A 17,962-nucleotide genomic window follows, 5' to 3' on the forward strand; every position below is an offset into this window, starting at 1 on the left:
CCTGTGCTAGACGACATAATCTTTTATCACTTGATCCTTTGTGTTTTTATGTATTTCCTTGTAGATTTTTCCCATTTGTGTGTGTGTGTGTGTGTGTGTGTGTGTGTGTGTTTGCAGGGGCAGGCACAGTATGGTGCTCCTGTAGAGGGCAACTTGTAGAAATTTATTCTCTCCGTTTATCTTGTGTGTTCCAGGGACTGAACTCAGACCATCAGGCTTGGTGGCAAATGTCCTTACCCACTGAGCCATCTGCCCCTTTCGTAGCTGTTTCATAAATGTGGGCACAGAGTCTCTTCTTCTTCTTCTTCTGTTAATACCCATGCTCCAAAGTCCTGGTTTATATGCTCCTGCGAACGTCCTTCTTGACTTCCTGCCAAGCTCCCACTCCTCTGTCTGTCTTTAAATGTCCTTTCCAAGCCCTTGGCCTTGAACCCTTTCTAATTCTATTCTTTCGAAGGAGCCAGGCTCCACCCTCATCACAAATATGCACTCTCATGTTGCTTACGAGCACCAGTGCTTTCAGTCCAACTCTGACTCCTTCTTCCCTCACTCTTGCCCAGTCACTCCAGGCACTTTCCACCTCTGCTCTCTCTCTCCTTCTCTTTTCCCTCTCCCGCTTCCTCTCCCTCTCCTACCCTCCCTCCCCACTTCTCTGTCTTTGTCCCCCACTCGTGTGTGTGTGTGTGTGTGTGTGTGTGTGTGTGTAGGCCAGAGGTCAATTTGGGATCTCTCCCTCTATTACTCTTCGCCTTACTTCTGAGACAGCGCCTCTCACTTAGCCTGGAACCCACCCACTTAAATCGGCTAGACTGCCTAGCCAAGATGCCCTGGGATCCTTCTACAGGGATGCTGGGGAGCTGAACTCATGTCCTTGTGTTGTGAGCACTCTATGTACTAAGCCTGGGCTGTTGGAGAGAAAAGCCAACTGCTGTAAGAAAGCCACCTTCTACCTTTCATTGCTCAGTTAAGAGCCATGTTCACTGGTGATGCCTCCTGAATCACCAACAATTTAAAGTTCATGTGATTTCATAACATTCATAGCCTTCTTCATATTTACACACAGTTGTTGTTGTTGTTGTTATTAGTGTGTGTATATATTACATTCCCCAGTAGCCTGTTCAGTCCTCAGAGGAAAGGGATTTACCTTAAACTTACTGAATCCTAAGGAACACTGCATCATATCCTGTACACAGCAGTCACACAATAAATATTAACTAGGACAAGCTGATGAAGTGGCTGGTAAACTAAGCAAAGAGAAACAGTTACGCCATAGCTTCCTAAGATACTTCATTCTCATTTCAGAAGAAATGGAGGACTTGGGGTATTTGGGATTAGTGTCCTTAACCTCTAAGGGAATTTATTTGTGCCTAGATAGATAATGCTAAGTGAACTTCTTATCAAACCGTCCGCAAAAGGAGGCTGTCGTGAACTGTATTAGAAATGCCAGACATTTGGTTATTTTGCCTTTGCAAGCTGAAAAGAGAAACTGCTTTGTTTGCTTTGAGTTTCTTGTTGACGGTTGTCTCCTGCCAGGTAATCAGGGTTGTATTACTTACCTCCCTAAGAAGACCATCGGAACGTGCTGTGTCTCCTTTGAATAGTATGTGGATATTAATTTACTGCCAGAGGACACACTGGGGGAGATTTCTGAAACTGCATAGGGAAGTGTTTCTTTAATCCTCAAATTTGTCAAATGCTTTATAATAATGGAGATCATAATCTCCGGGTTGGAAGGAGAAGTGGAATGGTTCTTGGGGATATTTTTTCCTTCCTGAGAAATTGCTATATGAGATGAGAAAATGCTTTTTTTTCCCCTTTAAATCCTTTCTGCATGCTTTGAGGTCTTCCGGAAATGAGTAGCTGGCACTGATTCAGGTCTTTTGTAAGACGCTGAACAGTGTTCAGGTCTCTGATTCATAGAGTTAGTGGCTGCAAGCCCTCACCGGCGACTCTTAAAAGCAGTTTGCTTTACTATTGCACTCTCACATACATTTTAAACAGAATGTTCAAATGAGGTCATGATTTTGGGAAATAGCAGCCGTAGGTATGTCAGCCTTGCCCCAGAAGTTGTCAGGCAGCCAGGCAGTGCGCGGCTCCAGGAATGAAGGAGCGCGTGCCCGTAGGCACGACGTCCAGGCTCCATTGGTTTCTTCTGCCGAGGCCAAGGCATGTTCCCGATGTCCTCTGCTGTTTTCATGCTGAAGGGTTCTTCTTTCTTTGTTAGTGAGGCAGCCACGAGTTTCAGCTTGCCTTGCAAATGATAACATTATTAATGTCCTTCTGCTTTCCAAGCCATTTATACGTTGCCTGCTAGCAGCTATTGGGTATTAAGTACCCAGAGCTAGTGCAGTGCTAAGAAGCACGGGAAATATTCAGGTCCAGGAAGGGCACAGATACAGTAACGATCGCTCATTCTAACGACGAATGTGGGCTGCTCTTTCCCAGTGCGATCTGGGATTGGTAAAGGGTAGGCCGTGCTAGCTCGTTGCTTTTCATTGCCTGGTGCTGTTTGACAGTTACTTACCCCAAGTCTCAGAGTTGGGGGAGGAACTGGAGGATTAATTTCTGATGAATATTTTAAGGAAGGTAGCTTTGAATTGTTCAAACTAAAACAACAACAACAACAACAACAAAAACCCATCACCACCACCACCAACCCCCCCCCCAAGATTTATAATGAAACAAGCAAATAAAAGCATAAATCAAACCATTCTACTACAACCTGCAGAAGGAAAACTTAGCTATAATTCTAGGCACTTAATTTCTAGGCACTAAAATTCTAGAAATTTAATTTTATTTCTTGACAAATAGTGTTACCAAATTTCTTTATTCCAAAGATTTACTATTTTTAATTATATGTATGTGTGCGTCTGTGTAAGAGTATGTGCGTGTGACTGCAGTGCCCACAGGAGCCAGAAGAGGGCGTCAGCTTTCCTAGATCTAGAGTTAAGAGCTGTTGTGAGCTGCCCGATGTGGGTGTTGGGAACAGAACTCTCAGCCTCTGGAAGAACAGTACATCACGTGCTCGTAACTACTGAACTGTTTCTCTACCTCTTTACCAAGTTTCTCTTCTCTTCTCTTCTCTTCTCTTCTCTTCTCTTCTCTTCTCTTCTCTTCTCTTCTCTTCTCTTCTCTTCTCTTCTCTTCTCTTTCTGTGTTGTTTGTTTGGTTGGTTTTGCTCTGTTTTGTTTCGTGAGACAGGGTTCCTTTGTGTAGCCCTGGCTGTCCTGCCCGTGCTTTGTAGACCAGGCTGGCCTCAAACTTAAATAGATCTGCCTGCCTTTGTCTCCTGAATACTGGGTCTCCTGAATAAAGGCGTTCACCACCATGTCTGGCACCAAAGTTCTTAAATACTGACTTTTAAGATAGGATTTTGCATCATCTCCCTCCCTAAAGAAACTTGGCTAGTATGCATGCAGATTCCGAGACTCTTGACCAAGAGTCCACCCTTACAGCTGTGTACCAAGAATTGTACTATGTTCTCACAAACATCCCCATGCCTGAGAGAATAAATTTATTATCTTATATTCTAGCGAGTCTCCAGTTAATAAGTCACATCGAACAGTTTTTGGATACCAATGAAACACTGTATTTTATGAAAAGTATGGACTGCATCAAAGCTTTCCGGGAGGAAGCCATTCAGGTAAGTGTGCTCACCCATCTTCCAGCAGCTGACACAGGGCAGGGGCGCGCAGCATCCCACAGATAAGCCTAGCTTTCGGAAAGCATCGTTCTCACTGGGAGTTGTGCAGTATGCCAAGTGGAAATGACTAAACGTGCCTGTCATCGTCATCTCTCGGGAGCAGTGGAGGTCGTGGTGTGGTAGGTGGGGATAAACTAACTCATCTAGGAAAATTGATGAAAGGCATATATGCGTGTGAGTGCTGAGAGGGGTTTATAGAGATGGGATAGGTGTATGAACGCCAGGAGAGACAAGGAACCCTACACACAGCAGTAGTTTCCCAGTGCTGGGAGTGAGTTTTCTTCATTTTGTTAGGGACTTACAGAACACACTTATAAACCTCTTTCAGATTATTTGTGGGCCTTTTTCCATCTAAGCAAGAAGCGAACCAATTTGAAATGGAAGGTGTGCTTTAAAGTTGGCCCAGTTGCTGAGTATGTCTTTGTGTAGGTGCTGATTAAATATTTGCTGAATAAATAAATACTTGATTAATTTAGGTGCTTAGGAAGAATGACGGGAAAATTAGAAAATGGCCAAAATTAGAGTAAAAGACTCGGAAGTAGATGATACAGATACTCTACAGATTAAAAACAATGAAATTTTGGAAATGCAGAACCAAGAAAAGGCTAAGGGTGGTCCAGACGAGTGCCCCGTTCCCACCACGAGTCAGGTTAGGACTTGGGTGGGAAAACAGAAGGAAGTCTAGGACTGTTCCTCTCAGCAGCCTGTGTGGACGGAGCCCTGTGCTTCATCTGCATCACATAACAAAGAAGAGAGCAAGATGGAAGAGGAGCAAAAGAGAACAGAGACAGATTGGTCCTTCTTCATGTAGACCTGTGTTAAGAGTAAAATTAGTTTTTTAAAAAGAACACGAAACTCATCGAAAGAAACAAAATACCAAGTGGATCTTTGTTCCCTAGAGACCTTTCAGATTCTCTGGTACATGATGGCATGTATTTCTCCTTTCCTTCCCCTCTGAGTGGTCTTGTCAGGGTCTCAGTGATCCCGACTGGCTTAGAACTCTCAATATAGCTAAGGCTGGCCTTGCATTCCTCATCCCCTACCCTCCATTCCCCCTGTGCTAGGATGCTAGGCATGCTCCAGGGAACCAAGATGTGTATGTCTCTTAATTAAAATACACATTTTGGAAATGACATATAGAAAGATTTATAATTGAAATAATATGACTAAAGTTAAGTGACTTGAGCTGTGAGAGGCAGGGATGGAGACAGTCCAAGACTGGTTGTCACTGCTGGTTAATGCAGCCCAGTGAGGGCCTATGGTCAGTCTCGTAATCACAAAGGGATACAAAGATAGATAAATTGACCAGTCTTAAAGTCAAATGATCAGGGCATGAACATCCAGTAAACTGTAAGTTCTAAGCTGCCAAGATCTCTGTGGCTCCTGGCTCTGTGCCTTCCGTGGATAGACGGCTCTCTGCTTCTCAAAGAGCAGAGCCGTCTGAGTTGCTGGCTTCCAGTTACGGAAGTGCACTCTTTCTGATGGATTCAAGTGCAGTGCATTGGTTGAAGGATGTTTGCTTGCTCTGACTTGCTTCTTGTTCCCTGTCCACCTCCAGTTTTCAGAAGAACAGCGCTTCAACAGCTTCCTGGAAGCCCTTCGAGAGAAAGTGGAAATTAAACAATTAAATCATTTCTGGGAAATTGTTGTTCAGGGTAAGGTGGTGGTGTTTTCTTCAAATATTTATGCTACTTAAAATATACATAAAAACTTTCCTTTTAAGTTTTTCATTTTCATGTGTGGTATGCATGTATGTGAGTATGCATTTTGTATGTTTGGGGCACTTACATGTGTGTGTGTGTGTGTATGTGTGTGCACATGCATGTGGAGGCCCATGGTTGATTCTGGAAAGCACCTCCATTGTTCTCCACCTTACTTTGTAGATGGAGTTACTCTGATCACCAAAGACGAAGGCCCAGGAAGCACTATCACAGCTGAGGAAGCCACAAAGGTATTGAGAGCTGATACCCTCCCTGTCTTTAGACGAGTTACCCCACGAGGGAGCTCCTTACACAGTGAACACATTCCTTATCAGCCAGGTCAACAGCCTCAGCTGCAGCTGCACTCCCAGAACAGGCATGCAGCCTGTTCATGTTCCAATGGTTGTGTCTCTAGAAGCCACCTGTAGTCCTGGCTTCAGTAACTACAGAACCGTTAAACGTCACAGCCTATTTCCTTCGTAGCCCAGATCCTAATACAAGCTGTGACAGACCACTCTCCCATCCCTCTCTTTTCCACCTTAAATTTTTGTTTAAATGACATTGTGTGTGTGTGCGGGCATTGGTCGGCTTCTACCATCGTGTGGGTTCCAGGGGTTAAATTAGTTTGTCAGACTTGATGGCAAACACACTTCCCCACTGAGCCATGGGCTGCACCCTCCCAGTATCTCTTAAATACTGGTTAAACAGCAAAGGCTGCGGACTGGCGCTCCACAGTAGAGTTATTGGCTAAAATAGCATGCCTGAGGTACTGGATTTGTTCCCTTGCACTAAAACAAAACAAAGAGAGAGACACTCCAAAGATTCTGCTGGTTTGAGGCAGGTCTCAGGAGTGATTTGTTTGTGGTTTTAAAGCTATTTTTGTGACTATATTGTGGAGCTGGTAGAGAGACTCCCAGTCTAGCACTGGACTAGCCAGGTGTTTTCAATGAATGACCTCCACATATACAGAACCCACAGCTTTTGATTGGCACATTTGTTAGGCTAAGGCCTCCTTATTTGATGTATTGAATATTAAATCTGACTCAGCTGTCAGTCAAATATATGTAGCTGTTTAGTTCAGTAATTCTTCTTTGTACTTCAAGGTTGTAATGAAATTTTTATGAAATTAAATTGAGTAGCTCAGGGTACATGGTTTATAACAGCCTGCTTCAGTTGCAGACACAGGCTGACCTCGTCTCAGGAGCACAGGACCTGGTAGCTGGCAGGAGACTGAGCTGTGGCATCGTAGTCACTTGGCTTAGGTACTAACACTCGGGCCCTGGAAGCTCAGGTGGTCAGTTCTGGGTGCATAGGGCTGTGCTGAAGACTCAGAGGTAAGCACAGTGGGGAAGGAGAACTTGGTCTGGGGCTGGAGAGCCAGAGTAGCTGTAAGGAATGGCAGGGGCAACACTGGGAATGGTTATTACTCATCTACCTTCAGGCCAAAGGGGAAATGCCAGGAAGTTTCAACTCAGAAAAGGCATTAGACAGGAACCAAAGTAGTGTTCAGGAGAAAAGCTAGCTAATTTTTACTAAGTATTTTGATTTGAAAAGTTTTTTTTCTTGTTTATTTATTTATTTATGTTTGTTTGTTTGATTGATTTTTTTTTTTTGAAACAGGATCTATAGCCTAGGCAGGCCTTGATCTCTCCATGTAGCTGAGGAAGAAGGCCTTGAACTTGAAAACAAAATCACTCTGTGTGTGTGTGTGTGTGTGTGTGTGTACCTGTATGTTCATTGTGAGTACAGGCAAGCTCATGCTATGACATGGGTGTGGTGGTCAGAGGACAGTCTTGGGTATTATTATACTTGTCTTCCTGTTTGAGACATGGTCTCTTCTCACCACTGCCTGTGACAGTGTCACTGGCCCATCAGCTTCTGGGGTGTCTGCTGTTCCTCCTTCCCATCTTACTGTAGGAACCCTGGGATTACAGATGGGCACTACAGCTTTCACACGGCTACTGAGGATCCAAATGCAGGTCTTCATGCTTGTTCATCACATGCCTTTCCTACTGAGCCATCTCCTCAGCTTGGCCTTGAATTCTGACCTTGCTGCCTCCATCTTCCCAGTGTTGAGATTACAGGTGTACATCCCCACACTGGTACCTGCAGTGCTGGGAATTGAACCCAGGGCCTTGCACTTACTGTGGAAGCACTCTGCTACCTGACCTGTGCTGCATAAGTCTTTGTTATGAACAGGAATGGGCCTGCTCTTGAGCATGGAGATCATAGAGCTCAGAAGAATGCTCTGCCATCTCAGTGTCCACAATACCTGGAGCCACTTCTGCCACAGTTGGAGCCGGGAACCATGGGCTTGAGAGCATTGCTCAAATGTGCAGCTTCATTTCTGTCACTTTATACAGTGCTGAAATCAATCAGTGTCCTAAAAGAAACACCATTAGAAGAGAGGGAGGCAGAGAGAGAGAGAGAGAGAGAGAGAGAGAGAGAGAGAGAGAGAGAGATTGACTGATTGATTGTATCTGTTTAACCCAGACCTTATAAAAAGAAAGAAATTCCATGGTTTTCTGCATTTAAGTTTGGCTTAAAGTTAGACTAGAAAATAAAAAGTGACCTGAATTGGGAAATTGTCAATCATCACATTGTATTATCCTACAACTTGACCTTTTTATAGAAGGGAGAGCACTCAGTAAGTTTTTCAGTTGTCTGCCTCCCCTTGCAGGCACACACAGGCTGAGTGTGGGTATAGGCTTTTTATGCCAAGCCTCGCCAGGGAGGACCTCAAATCATACACTGGTAAAGACAGGTACTTTGATTGCCTTTATCCTTCGTGATGATGGGTGCTGGCTGCCACTGACCCATGACCTTATACAGTTAAAAATAACAGAGTGTGTCCCTTCAAAAGCAAAGGCTGTCTCAAGGTAACATCGTCAATGGGAAGGAAATTTATCTGTCAGTCTCTGTTCCCCACAGATGATGAGACTCATCTGGACACATCTTATGCACGTTATCAGGGAGATGAGAGCTTTGCAGTCTCTTGTCCAGCAAAGAGAGGTCTAGCTGACTTTAAGGCACCTGCTGTATTGTCCAAGGCTGATCGGATGTCATCCTGATTGGATGAGGCTTACTGACATTATCAAGGGTGTTCTTAAAGTCGGTTTTTATAAATGTTCATCTTACCTACAAAATATCATCACAGCAACATCCAGACAGCATTTGAGGGGACAGCTGGGCATCAGGCCTAGGGAGTAAAGCTCTGCCAGTCAGCTCTTGCTAAACATAGTTCACGTATAAGTTAATTCTAATCACTATGTGCTATGAAAATCTGTCGTCTTGGTGAGATTGACTACATACTCCAATTTTTAAAGAAAGTGGGGAATGCTGATGTTCAAAAGGTAGGCTTTCCTCCCAGCAACACATCTTAGCCAAAAACGTCACATCTCCTATGTGTTATGGAGTTAGTGAAGGAAGGAATCTAAAGGGATACAGCCTTTTCAGACTGTGTGATGCAATGTTGCACGTGTGGTATCTTCTTCCAGAGTAAAGAGCACAGAGCCTATGCAGCAGGAGTTTTACTAGCTGATGATTAAGCTTTAGAGGGAAGTGCCAGCTAATTGTTAGGGATAAGGTGGAGTCCTTAGATGATTCTAGTATCGCAGAACTGATGCAGTTGCAGTTTAAGACAACTCGGGCTGTCACCATCTTTGAGTAGACGTAGCATAGTGAACGCAGGTGGGAGCAGCTCTCCTGTCACTGGCTGCCTGGTTCCTTCTTGCGTGTTGAACAGTGTTTCACTAGCAGTAAAACTCCACTTTATGTCAGTTGAGAGCCCAGGAAGTGCAGCTGAATCCATGGAGTAGCAGCTCAATGAGAGGCTCTGTGGTAAGCGTTATCTTACAGCCACTGCCACAGTGCATTACATCAGCCTTGCAGATTCCATAGTGTGCCAAGAAAACACCATTTTCTTTCTTTTTTTTTTCCACATTTTTAGTGCTTCTACTAATTTAATATTTTATGCATGTGTGTGTATGTACATGTGTGAGTGTAATGTGTGTATATAAGTTGTATGTGGGGTACATGTACCTGTGTATACATGGAGGCCAGAGGAAGATATCTTCTTTCAAATTTAAGATACCCTGTTCTATCATGCTCCACCATAGTCCTCTGAGAAAGAGAGTCACGATTTTGCTGTGATGAAACACCATAACAGAAAGCAACTTAGGGGCCAAAGGGTTTATTTGACTTCCGCTTCCAGGTTGCAATACCTCATTGTGGGACAGAAGCAACCAGTCATAACCAGCAAAGAGCAGAGAATGAATGTATACATGCTTATCTATGTTCCAAAAACAAGGAGTGTTTTGATCATATGCTTTTTCCTTCCCCAACTCCTCTCAGATCTTTCTCACCTCCCTACCCATCCAACTTCATGTTCTTTCCCTCCTCCATCTCAAAAACCAACAATAAAACCAAAACTCAAAAGAACACATCCATTGCAAGAAGATGCCTCTCTCCCGAGGGTCCAGTCATGCACTGGCCTGTGGGCATAGCAGTTTCACTAGGAGCCATATTATTGCTGTATTCTTTAGCAGAACAGTAGTTGATTTGCCTCTAGGCCCAATCACTTAGCCTCAGATTCTTGGCTGTTTTTGCAGTGTTGGGTGCATGTTCCATCTCATGGGATGGGCCTTAAATTCAGTCTGAAAGTGGTTGGTTATTACCATAACATTTGTGCCATTGTCGCACTAGCACGTCTTGTAGGCAGGTCACATCTGGCTATTTATGTGGTTGCTGAGATCTGAATTCAAGTTCTCATGTGTATGTAGCAAGTATTTGTAGCCCTGAATTTAGTATTTATATCAAATGTTTATATGATAATAGTTTAACTTCCACATTGTGTGATATTCATTTAGGACAAGTGTATGTGTACATACCATATTCAGATAAGAGAAGGAAATAATGGGAATAAATTTTGTATTTATTTCACTGCAGACCCAGTGGTTCTCACTGCCACTCTGATTTTCTCAGTGACCTTCTAAGAGCCTACAGGAGTGAAATACCATCCTGTTACCACTGGGAAGCCAAGCCCTAGAAAGCTTAAATGGGGCTAGACTGTGAGAAGAGGCAGCAAGATTAAAATGCCAGTCTCTGTGCACTGCACTGGGCCTTGGTTCCCAAGTGAATGAATGATCTTATCAGTAGAACCTTTGCCCAACGGTCACTAAAACACACTTGTCTCCACTTGCTTCATTTCCATGAGTAACTGGCACCACCCAGACCTGCTTACAGTGACCTAGAGACCGTAAAGTAGAGCCTGAACTGTGATTCCACTTCAGAGCGCATCCTGTCTGTGTCATGTGCAGAGTTAGGCTTTTGTGCCTGCCCTAATATCAATGAACCTTTTATACTAAAGATGCTTTTATGGCTGGGGGATTGCTTTGGGGTAAAGCACTTAGTACACAACAAAGAAAAAGGGACTGTGGGAGAAGGCAAGGACTGGCCTGGAGTTCTCCTCTGACCTCCGGCACAGTAGGGTGTTTTTAATTTTATGTCTATATGTATTTTGCTTGCATGTATGTATGTGCACTATGTGCATGCCAAGTGCCCTCAGAATCAGAAGAGGGCATCAGATTCCCTGGAACCCAAGTTACAGACAGCTTCAGCTTCTTCTGTAACTCAGGCCGTCTGGAAGGAGAGTTAGTGCTCTGAACTAGTTAGGCAGTCTCGAAAGAACTGTTTCTTTCTAGGCAAGGTGACACTCGCCTGTAAACCCTGTCCTCATGAGGCTGAGGGTCCTGAGCTCAAGACCATAGCCAGACCCTGTCTAAAAAAGGAAAAGGAAGGAAGGAAGGAGGGAGGGAGGGGGGGGGAGGGAGGGAGGGAGAGAGAGAGAGAGAGAGAGAGAGAGAGAGAGAGAGAGAGAGAGAGAGAATGAGAATTAATGAATGATACATGGGAATCATTTCTCTAACTGGTGGGTGTCTCTGTTGGACCCTGTGAATGTTTCTTTTGTTCCTTTTTGCTTTAAATCATTGATGTCATTTTTTTCTGGATGTTGTGGAGTAGTGGTGAAAGTGGTATGTGTGTGCGTGTGCATGTGTGTGTGCGCGCGCGTGTGTTTTAAGTTTTACCTAATGGTTATTGAAAGCTTGGTAGGTTTTTTTTTTTTTGTCTTATTTTATTTTTTGAGTTTTTTCTTCCTCCTTCTCCTTCATCTTCCTCCTCCTCTTCCTCCTCCTCCTCTTCCTCTTATCTTCTCTCTCTTTCTCTCTCCCCCCCACCCCCATTCTCCACCCCGCCTCTGGTATTAAAGGTGTGAGCTACCACACACAGCAATCGTGGTGATTTTTACATTTAACTTTTTATGAAGGCAGACCTTACATGTAGGAAACATTCACAAGCATCATGTGTGTGCTACTTGATGGATTCTTAAAGAGCATATACCTGAATGTCTGCTGCCCAAAAGGTCCTCCAGTACCTTCCCAGCCAGAACCTCACATCTCCTGCATTACCACTACTGTCAGGGGAGCCTTTTTGTTTGCTGCTGGCCCTCATGTACTTGGAGTCAGAACCTTTGTGGTTTCCTCCTGGTCTCTCACCTGTGTTCTGGCTGGGTAGTGTCCCTAGTACCCATTCTGCCTACCATAGTTCAGTCCTTTCTCCCGGTGACAGGCATTTGCTTTGTTTGGAGATTTTGACATCTGCAAATGAAGATATGGTAGATATTCTAGTACACACTTGCATATAAATTGCATATACTCCCTATAACTAGCGCATTTCCACTTACATAAGCATTTTTTCCTGCCTTTGTTCATCTGAGGCTAAGCACAGACCTGTGAGCTGGAGGCCTTTGGGAATAATTGGTTTTAAGACGGTCAAGTCCTCGCCCAGGGCTCCTGAGAAAGCAGCCGAGCTAACATTCTGGCCGTGTTTTGCACATCGGGCTGCACAGTCCCTCTGCTGCAGTCTGTCTTTATGACTGAAGTAAGCTGTCCATGTCACTTTAGGTAACCTTGTGGGATTTTAGGCCAGAGTTCATGTAACCCATGCTGGCTTTAACTTGCTATACAGTAGGGGGTGACCTGATCCCCCTTTCTTCACCTCATGATTGAGATGTGGCTTTATTTGGTTTGTTTGTTTTCTTGACTTTTGTTGCTATAGTGTCAGGGATTGGACTCAGGGCTTTGTGCTAGCTCGACAATCCTGTACCACTACTGATGTTTTTGAAGGATCAATAGTCACTGGATGGTGCCCAGTAAAAGCCTTGGTAATTTGTTTTGAGACAAAAATCTTACTTTATGGTCCAGACTAGCCTGGACCTTCCTATGTATACCCGGTTGGTTTGGAACTCCCAGCAATCCACTTGCCTCAACCTCCAAACGCTGGCATTGCGTGTGTGAGCTACCACATCCATGTGCTTTTAATATGGGTGTTGATAAAGGCCTGATTGTTGCTTTTAGTCGTAATGGAGAAGTAAGACTAGCATGGAGAAGACTAGCATGAAGGGTTATTGGTTCCATTTCTCTGGATGGGACCAGCTGTGTCTGCTGTACTTAGAGGTAGTACTGTTTATCATGTCATAATGGTCTGTAGACAAGCAGGCTCTTTGTGGTAACGCCAAGTAAATGACGGTGGTTTGAGGAAGGGGAAAGCATGTCACCAGGTGTACATTCTGGGTTTTCTCCGCTTCAGCGTATTGCAGAGGAAAAGAACGACAGAAGGCGGGAGTGACTCTTAGCCCTCTCTGCTGCGATCTAAGAAGTTGGTTCTTTGATAAAGCAAAGTGGTCCCTGAGCGCTGGATCTCTAGCTGGCCTGTCACCACGCAGACTAGAAGTTACTGCTGTTAAAACTGATGAGGAGCTGAAGAAATTTATAGATTACTAGAAAAGCACTGATGATTGTTGCCCAGTATCATATAGATTTTAAACGATACGGTTTTCTTTTCTCCTAGCAGAACATGTTAGAGATAACTGAGTTTTCTCAAAAAGTTTTGTAATAATGGACATTAAATACGTCACTATTCATTGCTTTTATGTGGACAACAAATTACCAAACGGCCTATTAGTTTTTCCCAGTAATATTTTACCCTTTGACTATGTATGAAATGTGCCATGTTAAACTGCCAGCAGTGTTTTTATCTGATATTAAATATTTTTAACTTAAAAAAAAAACTGACGAGGAGGGAATCTTCGGAAGAGATCAGCCTCTCCTGGGGCTTTGGGGAGGATAGGGAGGCAGCCGAGCCTTTAGCCGTAATCTGTTTATTCAGGAGCAAGAGCAGATCCATCAGGGAGTCAGCCGCGGGGGCTCTGCACTTGGTGGAAACCCCAGTTCTCCGTTCTCTTTCTTTCCCCTGCCACTGTGCTCTTCCTAGGAGTTTGGCCACATCTCAGAGATGTGCCATTTGTGTTTAGTTGTATATCCCTCAATATTGTGCGTGCGGCAGTCCTATGTTAATTTACCCTTTAACAGTGCTGTGGACAGGCCTTGCAGGCAGGGAGGCTATGGAACTGGAGCTTTCAGAGGATGGATGCCAAGATGCCTTAGGGCGTCTCTAGACTCATCCAGGAGTCCCCACCACCGTTCAGGTGACTGAGGGGCAATATGTAGTGGGCTGCTGCCACCGAGCCCTTGGGCTTTGTCATTTCCTAGGAGGTGCTGGTGATTTGTGGCCTCACAGGGGTACAGCAAGAACCTTTTACTTTTTTTTATCCTAACTCAGTAAGTCTCAGCTATGTATCTCCAACATGTGGGAAATTGTCTGTGTTGGTTAATGGTAATGAGTGGAAGGGCCAAGGTAGGGAATAATCATTATAGTACAGTAATCAGGACAAGTATGAAGATTAAGAATAAAGGGGCGAGCACAGCTTATTTTTAACCTTTGACACAGTAAACCATGACACAGTAAGCCATGGGCAAAACTTCCTTTATCTGCATTTGGCCCTTAGATATTTTTATTAATATCACCTAGAATAAATATATAGTACAGTGACGCCTGAGCTTCATTAGAGTTCTGTTCAGACTGTCTGCCCTGGATCTTCTCTCTGATAGTGTGGAGGGTCACCAAAGGACTATGGGAAGATCCATAACATCCTTTAAGAATCTCAGTCAAAATGGAGATCAACAAGAAGTGAGGAAAAAACCCAGGGAAGAGAAGCCGTTAGCAGACTGCCATGGCTTCCATCCCAGTGCTGAGAACAGAGCCAGTGTGTTTGAGTGCGTGCGTCTGCGCCTGAGCAGAGCTCTGGGGTGTGCTGTGCACAGCCGCTTACTTAACGGGGACAGTGCTTTATGGTTGTTAAGGAGATATCTTCAAGGTATACTCTGAGTTTCAAAGGTCATGGTCACCCCATGGCTCATAAGAATAATAGGATTCATAGGGAAAACAGTCTTGCCAGTATTCATGTTAGGAAAGCAGGAAACCTGCAATCACATGTTTTCTCTGTCGCATGGAGACGGGGTTGACCCGGAAGGCTTGCTTACCACACAGAATAGCAGGGAGCCATGCCCACTGCTACTACCCCATTTCAAACACTTCAGCAGGCTCAGCTTACCTTACCTGGAGTCCAGGTGCTACAGGAAGGCCACCTGTTTTGGGACAGTAGGTTTTAGATCACATTTTACATGCAGTTGCCACGTGCCCCAAAGTCTGAAAAGATGGCCTGCTTTTCAGTCTTGGAGGGGCAGGGTGGGGAGTGATGCTCAGATCATTCTCAGAGCCACTCGGTACTTTTAAAACTCTGAATATCACTCCTGAATCTGTAACAGACTCGCCAGGTCTCTGCCTTAGTTCACTGATGTGGAGTGTTTTTATCTGCCTCTTTTCAAACGAAAGACCAAACAGCCTCCCATGCTCACCATTTTGTTCTCTGATGCTGTTTGTCCTCAGTTGTGTTCAGGAATAAATAGATGATTATAATCCTGCTTAATTCTTCTGCTCCTTTCAAATGAGACAAGAGGCGCTGGTTTGATTTGGGAAAGGGGTTTTATTATTTTCTTAGCCTGAACATGCCAGCGCGCCCCGCGGAAGGCATGAGATATCGGGTGTGTGCCTTCTCATCCTTACCAAGCACTGATGTTTCCCTTCTCCACAAGAACTCTCTAGTGAGAGCCACTGTGGACTATCGACCCTCAAAACTAGCCCTCATGTTAACAGACGAAGGAGCGCTGGCTGAGCTCCTGTGTCTCAGAGCCTTTCTGTGTCTGTCTGTTCTTTTTGTCAAAAAAGACAAAAATGATCATTCTATTGTCATGACTGACTTTCTGTTTATAGTTTCTGGTCCCCAAAGACAAAGCAAAAGAAGATACAGCGGGACTTGAAGAAGCTGGCGATGTGGATGATTTAGTAAGTACTTTTAACACGCACCAGGTGTTTAAAGACCAAGTTGTCTGAGCTGTAAATGCAGCCACCAAACCTGTCACTGCAGACGTGGCGCTTATTTGTGCACTAACCTCACACACACCAGACACTCCTTGCACTGTTAATTATTACCGTTACAAGTCTAATCATATAGGTAATCTCATAATGGGAATTCCTATGTTCTGTGGTTTCAATTATAGTGTTCATTCAGATTAATCCTCCCCTCTGAAAAGCTAGAAAAGAGCCGGGGAAGCCATTCCCTTAGAAGAAAAATGTTATAATTTACTGAAATTGTTCTTAACCAGAAATAAGCAGTGTATCGTGCAGTTTGTGTGGGTTGACAAATACAAACATCCTTTTAAAAGCCCACTTCCTAAATGTTCTCAATTAGCTAAATAGAAACAAAGCAGACTGATAGGCCTTTGAAAGCAGCCCTTGCCACACCATGCTGTGGGTGCTAGGAAGTTGCAAATGTGGGCTTTTGCAGCCATGTTTGGGAAAACCGTGCACTTTAGTATCACAGGAAAACTGGAGTGATGACCACACACTATGCTGTCAGCCTTTTTGTGGAAAAGTCTTTAGGGTTGAAATGAGAAGATATTTAGTGTTTAGGTCTTAAAATAGTTGGCAGAGAATACTAGTACAGGTTTGTGTGTGTAGCTAACTGGAACTGCAGGTCTAAGGGTAGCCTGGTTCCTTTCTGAATATGTTGTTCTTGTTTACAGCTGGACATGATATAGATCATGGATGTGTGGGGAATCCAAGAGTGCCAGCTCCGTGCTGCTGAGAGCTCCGGCAGCATCCCTGAGGCCGTGCAGGGGGATGTGAAGCTCTGGCCGTCATCCTAGCAGACAACTTGGGAATGAGTCACTCCAGGTCTCTACAGAGTGACCACAAGCACATATATTACAAGGAATAAGTTAGACCCTATTCAAATTTATAAAGAGTCATTATTTTCTGATTGGTATATCATTTCTTGTGTGAAGTCTCATTCTTATTGGTATATTATACATATGCATAGAAGTTTCTGGAAAATAGACTTCATCCTACCCTGCTGTGATGGTGAGGAATCAATCAGGTGAGGTTAGTGGACTCCTGGAGCCATGGCGTGGCCCCGGGTGTGATTCTTGGCCCAGTTCAGGAGTCATTCCCTGGGTCTGCCAGTGGTAAGAACACCTCATGCAGAAGGAGCAGCAGTGCCTAGTTTTTACCAGGTAGGCGGTGGGGAAAGCCATAAGTAATGGCTGACCTTAAAGCATTTTCACCCCCACTTTAGCTTGTTCAGGTGACTTTGACGGGTAGGAAGGGCAGTGTCACCCTGCACGTCAGTTTGGGAATGGCAGTGTTCTTGTGAAGAGAAGGCCTTTGTTCAGCCCAGTCTCTGTCATACTGACAGAAGCCTCACTGTGAGCCCTGGCTGTACTGGAGCTCACTTGGTAGACCAAGCTGGCCGCAGACTCAGAGTTGAGCCTGCCTCTGCCTCCTGAGTGCTGGGATTTACCACACTCAGCTCAGGTGCCCTTTTAGAGCATCCCCAGCAAGGACAATGAAAGCCCCGGATGCCCCGGATGAAGTGAAAGCTTCATTCCTTAAAGTCTAGTGCACTGTTGTCGCTCCTCCTCAGCATGGCTCCGGAAGTGTGGCCCTGTAAGGCCTCCTGCCTTCTCAGCGTGGGGATTCCCTGTTGATAACATCTGTCCCATCAAACTAGAAAATGTGTGAGTTGGTTTAGCCTTATTGATCTTATGATACTTTTCTTTTTAATCACTCGTGCACGTGTTTGTCACGATGCGGGCATATGCGTGTGAGTCCAGGAGCCTGCTGGAACTGGAGGAGGGCATCAGATCCTCTGGGACTTACACAGCTGTTAGCCACTGTTTTGGGTGCTAGGAACTGAGCTCAGCTCCTCTGCAAGAGCACTTTGCTGAGCCATCTCTCCTTCCATCACCCCTCCCTCCTTGTGATGCTTTTTCACTTAGGTTACATGTAGAGCGGGAAGAAGTGAGAAAGGACTGAATTGTATGTGGTTTCCACATCCTTGTCTTGTAGGCACAGTGATGTGTGCTGTCAGCTCCATGGAACAGAAGTGAGAAAGGACTGAATCGCATGTGGTTTCCACATCCTTGTCTTGTAGGCACAGTGGTGTGTGCTGTCAGCTCCATGGAACAGAAGTGAGAAAGGACTGAATTGCGTGTGGTTTCCACATCCTTGTCTTGTAGGCACAGTGATAGGTGCCTATGAT

General features: G+C 44.6%; 1 protein-coding gene across 1 annotated transcript in view; it reads left to right on the plus strand.

Annotated features, from left to right (window-relative positions):
- Xrcc5 (X-ray repair cross complementing 5) overlaps nucleotides 1-16,692 on the plus strand; it is an 87,752-nt gene extending 71,060 nt beyond the window's left edge. Inside the window, exons 17-21 of the mRNA XM_021156574.2 lie at nucleotides 3,534-3,643; nucleotides 5,262-5,358; nucleotides 5,587-5,654; nucleotides 15,634-15,705; nucleotides 16,446-16,692. Of these exons, the coding sequence (XP_021012233.1) occupies nucleotides 3,534-3,643; nucleotides 5,262-5,358; nucleotides 5,587-5,654; nucleotides 15,634-15,705; nucleotides 16,446-16,460 (362 nt within the window). The 3' untranslated portion in view covers nucleotides 16,461-16,692. The remainder of the gene's footprint in view (nucleotides 1-3,533; nucleotides 3,644-5,261; nucleotides 5,359-5,586; nucleotides 5,655-15,633; nucleotides 15,706-16,445) is intronic.
- The last annotated feature ends 1,270 nt before the right edge of the window (nucleotides 16,693-17,962 follow it).

The sequence above is a fragment of the Mus caroli genome, chromosome 1, assembly GCF_900094665.2.
Source record: "Mus caroli chromosome 1, CAROLI_EIJ_v1.1, whole genome shotgun sequence".
Taxonomy (NCBI): domain Eukaryota; kingdom Metazoa; phylum Chordata; class Mammalia; order Rodentia; family Muridae; genus Mus; species Mus caroli.